Source organism: Homalodisca vitripennis, chromosome 6 (genome assembly GCF_021130785.1).
Source record: "Homalodisca vitripennis isolate AUS2020 chromosome 6, UT_GWSS_2.1, whole genome shotgun sequence".
Taxonomy (NCBI): domain Eukaryota; kingdom Metazoa; phylum Arthropoda; class Insecta; order Hemiptera; family Cicadellidae; genus Homalodisca; species Homalodisca vitripennis.
The window spans coordinates 31,491,117-31,498,030 of record NC_060212.1 but is presented as its reverse complement, the minus strand read 5'-3'; the positions used below and the strand labels follow the sequence as shown (position 1 = coordinate 31,498,030).

The following is a 6,914-nucleotide window of genomic DNA, read 5'->3' as shown; positions in this document are numbered from 1 at the left end:
GAAAACGGACCCATTTGACATCCCTCCCATTCCATAGGTCAAAAAGGAGACATCAAACAGGGGTTAAAACCCTGCAGTCATTATATCTAAGCCCTACAACTACAACTGGTGCAAGCTAAATTAGCAAAACAAAGGAAGCTTTTCAGCAAGCTAAGATCCGTGGTCAAGGAAATGTGGTTTTGTAGTGCAAATTCAACGAAAGCGAAAGAAAAAGCGACAAGAATAGATTATTCCAGTGATTGAATACTTAAATAAGAACAATACAATATATAAAAATGTTTTATTTCAAATACAGTATACATAATATCTTTAAAAATTTCAAATATGTTTATTTACACAGTAGAAAAATGTATTTGTTTAAAACAATAAATTTTAATTTTATTACATTAGATAACAAATAGTAACACTACAACTAAGTAGACTTTGAGAACCCTATAACTATTAATATGAGTCTTTAATAACAAAAAATATGACTCGAGAGAATTATAAATCTTTCAGATCGTTTTATAACTAACTAATAAAATGAAACTTGAGATTCATTTTATCTCAACTTACCCTAGTATACATACAAGAAAACTTTATTTTTCATAGAAAATTCTATCATATATTCCTATAATTTAAATAAAAATAACTGTAATTCCACTGAACGATTGCTGGATGAGACGAAGATGATCACAGACGGCTGTAGTAGTTTTCGTGCACTACCATAGATTTCGATATGGTAGCTAATGAAGTGCAACCTGAAAAAAATAAGGTAATCATTAAAATCGCAGCACTTTCCAATCAAATCAGAGTATAATTAGTTATTCGTTTGTAGTTAATTGCTCTGCCTGTTTGTGCCTAAAGCAATTAACAGTGTTAATCAATCCAGGTGATAATTATCATAATTACACTGCTAGGTTTCAAATATTCCAGAGTTAATTATTTTTCTACCAGTAATGGACACATTTAAAAAATGTATTACAAAAAAACGTACACGTATAAAGGATAAAATACCTTTATAAAATAGTGATTTAATGTTAAAAAATGTAATAATTAGCAAACAGTTTGAGTTATAGTAGTTTCAGTTTTGATTCTCAAATAAAAAACAGACAGTTATTATAACCTTCCTCGATGCATGTTTAGTAAGGGATGATAACAGTTAGTCCTTAAGAATACAACAGTTTATTAACAACATCTAAATCTATATATATATATATATATATATATATATATATATATATATATAAATGAATGTTTGTGTGTTTGTCCTTTATAGAATCGCAAAAATATTAGACAGACCATTATGAAAATTTGTATGTAAACGTATTTTTCCACAGAGAAGGTTTATAAGCTATGCCCATTGATGTAACTCACCACGAGGGGGCGCTGCAAAAGATAAAAGGTTTCAAAGCGCCTGCACATTATAAACTGCAATTACGAGACAGTGACGTATATTACATAGCCAAACACTATTTGAAGGCGCTAAGTTATTATGTATATTTGTCTTTAAGATACATTTCTGATTAAACTTAAAGTTTGAGTGTTAGACCACTTTATAATAAAGTACATGTACGTGCACAATGGCTATAAACATAAACATATTTTCTTGATCGTGGCAACAAGGCAAACTCTACATCGGCGTTGTAAATATAATTCAATTAAACCAGAACTTCACATACAAGGGCAAAGCTTACGAAAAGTGTGCAAAGCCGCGGGAAACAGCTAGTGTTTAATAAAACAATCAGAAATCTGTCAAAGAAAGAGATGTATACTCTGTTTGACAGAGCAAAGACATTATGCTCGGACAAAAATGGGTTAATAAAATAAATTAAAAAATGTTGAATCTCATCTTATACAAAATTAGAGCCCTCTGTCATAAATAAGTGCAAAACAAATAATAGGAAACACACTGTTTAAGAAAATCAAACAAAGAAACATTTCAGTACATATAAACTCCTTATAAGAATGATCTGAGAAAATTAGTACCACTTATATAATCTTTACTCTTATGAAAAGTCTCATAGTCCAATCCTTTATTAAAAGAGGAATTTTAAATTTTAATTTAACCTATGTTAAAGAGAACAATTTTGTTATTTTTAAAGATAATTACCGTATGTTGATATTTTGCTTAAGTAGTACACTTTTGAAAATATTCTTTGTCAGTCACTTTAAACATAAGGACATAGCCAGCGGGGGACCCCAAGGATTACAGGGTCCAAGGATACAGACCCATTAAATCTTAAATTTTTTTATTACTTTTTTAATAAACTATTATAATATTATTTAAATAGTTCAGTATTACTGACATGTACAGCTGAAAGATCGTTCTGAACAAAGAAATAGGTCAAGAACTTTTTTTTAAAGAACAAAATGGGGCTTTACTTTCTGTCCACTACGGGAAAATATCAGTTGTCTGTACACCCAAAATTTTTCCTTGCTACGTTCTTGTTTGAGCATGTCAAACAAGATACGACGTTTACGTCACAATTCTAACGTATCATATGTAACACGTTAATTACCTGTAAGAGTCATTGACGTTATGAGTTCTTTTTTGAGGATTTTTAAAATGTGCTCCACACCCTGTTGTCCACTGTGTGCTAGACCCCACAGAGCAGGTCTACCAACAAATACCTTCACAGAGAGAACACAGAATATTGGATTAGAATTTGTAGGTATGAACAGCAGGTATCTAATGATTAAACCGTAACAGTCATCACTGGCATATAGAAAAGTCATTTTGGGAGCTGACACATTGGTAGTTAAGGAGGTACCTATCAAATACCCTCCAAAAATAGGGACTCGAGAAACTGTTGACCTGTAAGACCTCATAAATGTGTTCTAGCTTAAACCAAACTTCTGGTTGTGAATTTTAATGTTCCACATTCAAAATTTTGGGGGGGGCTCAAGCCCCACCCTTATATACACCGATGAAAGGCATTACCAATGGCTAACTATGAGCTCAAAACCCTGAAAAATTAATTATTTTTGAAATTCTAAATAATGATTTTTTTGCACACTATTTTCAGTCATTTTCAAAATGAGAACCAGGAATATTATTCAGTTTCAGTTTTTTGTTTTTTGTACAATTAATATATCTTTCAGAGCACACAAATTTGCCACGTTTATAACAGTAATTTTTGGAGTAATCAAAATGAATACATCATTTTAATGAGGTTATGACAAAAAAAAATAAATTACATCAATGGTTTTCTGCAAATAAATCAAAATAGTACAAAGCGGTTCATTTTTTTCAGTCAGAACTTTTATCAAACATGCAAGAATATTGTGCTGAATTGCATATTAATAAAAAAAGAACTATCTCACATACCATTTTTGCACCCAAAGCGACAGCTTTAAAAACATCAGTGCCACTTCTCACACCTCCGTCAAAGAAAATCTCACATCTGTCACCTACAGCTTTCACAATTTCCGGTAAGGCTTCAATCTGAAAATTACAATGATCACTTACAATTTATAAAAATGATCTCAAGATATAGAAACTATGAGAACCTTGTGAATGTTTATGTTCTGAGTAGGAACTGTAGTTAGACTTTTGAGATTCAGTTCACTTCAAATCGTTTAAACTTAGCCTATATCAATTGGGTTTGCAACAAAAATTAAGAAAGTAAAAAAGTCTCTTGAGTCTAAACTTTGCTGTGTGGATAGTAATCACTATTTATACAATTTTAAAACAATACATAATATTCTTGAATAAATTTAAATAGGATAATTAAGAAAGCAGAATACAAAAATATGATGAACAACTATTTTTTTTTTATATATATATATACTTTGACGCGGTCCCAAAGGAAGAGCTGACATCGATTTTCGTGCTAGTATCCTTTCATCTGTGCTGGTGTGATGTGTGATTGCGTTTCTCGTACTCATGATTTCTGCTCGGAACTTGCATTCTCTACAGTGACAATGCCTGGACTAGACTCCAAGCAGCTTTTGAGTGTTTAAACCCTTTTCTTTCCCTTCTTTCCTTCTTTCTGATCTTTATTTTTGTATATACTAATACCTCTCCCATCTGACAAAGAGTGTAGATTCCAATCCTTAAAGCAGTTTTTTTTTATCTTATGTAACATATAATGATGGCAAAAGTCAGAAATCCTGTTATCCTGTCAAACCTTCCATCGTCAATAACTAACTTCAAACAAAGAAGCCAAAACTGCTACACAAATTAAGATGTCTTAAAGCAGACTTAACATCTGATTCTTGGGAATGAGTCAGTTCATCAAGATGTGCCATATGATCTCCTTCGCATATGAAAAATTCTACTAAATCCAAGTTGGCTGATTTCAAGATGGCTATTGTTGTAGCCATGGCCCCTAAAAGTTGTGCTCCAATCTACAGTCACCTCGTACCAGACACAATTATGACACCTTGCACTGTTCGACTTTTACAGGGATGTATCCAGTAAAGAACTCACCCTGTAAGAGCAGGACGCTGCAAAATCCTCAATTTTAGTTAAAAGAAAAATTATTTTGCACCATTTCTAGTTGTTGCAGTATTCCGGTTATGTAGAAGGTTTGGGGTCACTTCCTTCCAATTTTCCACGGAACAGCCACTATAGTGAGAGGGAGCATATTTACTAATGAGAAGTAACGTAAACAACAACGTACAAGGAACGTATTTACCAATGAGAAGTAACGTAAACAACAACGTACATGGAACGTATTTACCAATGAGAAGTAATGTAAACAACAACGTACGAGGAACGTATTTATGAATGAGAAGTAACGTATACAACAACGTACATGGAACGTATTTATGAATGAGAAGTAACGTAAACAACAACGTACATGGAACGTATTTACCAATGAGAAGTAACGTAAACAACAACGTACATGGAACGTATTTATGAATGAGAAGTAACCATTTTGGAGATATGAACTTACCGCAGCAGGAACAGTGTCCAACTGCCGAGCTCCATGGTTGGACACCTGTATCGCTTCTACGCCCAGGTCAGCTGCTATGATTGCATCTTCAGCTGTAAGTATCCCCTTCAGCACGATTGGTAACCTTGTGATGCTATTGGCAAATGGAAATTTCCGCTTAACACACTGCATACATTGACATTTTGATAAATCCAACAGCAAGTCTTGCAAATCAGAAACACTAGTGGAACTGATAGAAAATGCCATAAAATCAACAACATGCTTTGTAAATTAGAAGTAATAAAATGTGATTGATAGAAATGCTCAAAACTTCATGATAACAAGCAATAATGATTCCAATCAAGTTTTGTTAGGCTGTAAAAAAGAAGTAGTTGTTTTGAAATGTAATGCAATTAAATTTTTATCACCACAAAAAAGGCCAGGTCAAAAACTCTCGCCCTTGTTGGATTGACAAATAAATTCAAGGTAGTACATAATAAGAAGCTTGAGTGCCATATTTTATGAAAATCATGATAGAGTATATATTGTAAAGTGTTCACATGCAAACACACACATAAAGTTTTGAAAAGATAATCTTTGTTCTAGGGGCTAAATTTCACTCTTCTTGGCTTGGGTGTTACTATGAGGTTAAGCACAATTCCTCTATGGAAATATGATAACAAAATTATAATTAACAACTATTCATAGTTCGGTGAATATAAGATTAATTTTTCCACTAAACACTAATATTGTCGCATCATTGATGTATACTATTATTTATTACAATATCCACATAATTATTTATTTCGTACCTTTTCAGCCACTTGATATCTTTCCAGGTCAGTTTTTGGTCCAGTAACGAGAACACATACGCGTTTAAACTTGACTGGTCATCTCTTGCCTCTGTAACTTTGGTTGCCTTGTCGTCAGAAAAGTTGGCAAGCCTGGTAAAAAAATACAGCAACAAAACAATAAATATTGAAATAATAACTAATCAGTCTCAAAAAAATATTCTTAGCTGCAAATATTTTAACTTAGTTTACATTTTACATATGCAAATTATACAAATATATATATATATAAAATTTGTATAAATGGCAATAGCCTTATTTAATTTTTCAATAAACATTGAATCACAAAAAGTACTTGCTCTGCAGGGACTCAAACCCGGATCTCTCACTTGCCGGGTGAATGTGCTACCATTACACCACAGAGCCCTTACTTTTTACGATTAAATACTATATAACTGTATTATAACAGTTCACCACACAACAAACAGTTCTGTGTTTCTGTCTTATTAGAAACAAAATAACAAAACAATAATAGAAATAGCTCTAGGTTTTACACTTATACATGTAAAACGAATATAAATTACCTTAAATGTGGAGGAAGACTAAATCTATTTCTCTCATCTGCGTATCTGATTCCAAAAATTGGTGCATCAACAGTAAGTACGAGTGCTTTGAATCCACTTCTTTCTGCTCTTTGGACAAGTTTTTTTGTTACTTCCCTGAAACATGAAGCTTAAAAATTTATTCGGTATATTAGCAAATGGGGTATGTGATATTTAACTGATTCATTCACTTTCCAATTAGCCTAACTCACTATCAGATGTGTAATCTCATGATGGTCACCGACATATGTGACTTGTTAATGAGACTTACAGAAGTCAAAACAACCATCCAACTCCGCAATGTAGCTTTGGTGGAAAGGGGTGATTCAATTTGAATGTTGACTTTAGCCCCAGTTCACATTCTTTTTAGTGCAGCATGTGGAATCTGGAGTCATATTGGTCCCAAAGAGATAAAAAAAAGTCGGTGACAAAGAACCTGAAAACAAACTCTTTACATTTTTTCGACATCAGAGACACCTAGACTACAATATTTAAAAATATAGTGTAATCTAGATGAAGAGGTATTCTCATTGTCTCATCAGGTTTATAATTATCAGATTCCAGATGCTGCACTAAAAGGAAAGTGAACTGGAGCTAAATTCAAAATTCAATTGAATCAACCTTTCCCATCATAGCTACGTCTATAAGTTTCAGGTCTC

The 6,914-nt window shown here is 32.7% G+C and overlaps 1 protein-coding gene across 3 annotated transcripts in view; it reads right to left on the bottom strand.

Annotated features, from left to right (window-relative positions):
* Positions 1–266: 266 nt before the first annotated feature.
* LOC124364206 (peroxisomal (S)-2-hydroxy-acid oxidase GLO3) overlaps positions 267–6,914 on the bottom strand; it is a 17,345-nt gene continuing 10,697 nt past the window's right edge. For all 3 annotated transcript variants that reach the window (XM_046819519.1, XM_046819517.1, XM_046819518.1), the window contains exons 5-10: positions 6,238–6,372; positions 5,675–5,806; positions 4,884–5,016; positions 3,311–3,427; positions 2,502–2,613; positions 267–740 (exon numbers count right to left, since the gene is read on the bottom strand). In XM_046819519.1, the coding sequence (XP_046675475.1) occupies positions 673–740; positions 2,502–2,613; positions 3,311–3,427; positions 4,884–5,016; positions 5,675–5,806; positions 6,238–6,372 (697 nt within the window). In that variant the 3' untranslated portion in view covers positions 267–672. The remainder of the gene's footprint in view (positions 741–2,501; positions 2,614–3,310; positions 3,428–4,883; positions 5,017–5,674; positions 5,807–6,237; positions 6,373–6,914) is intronic.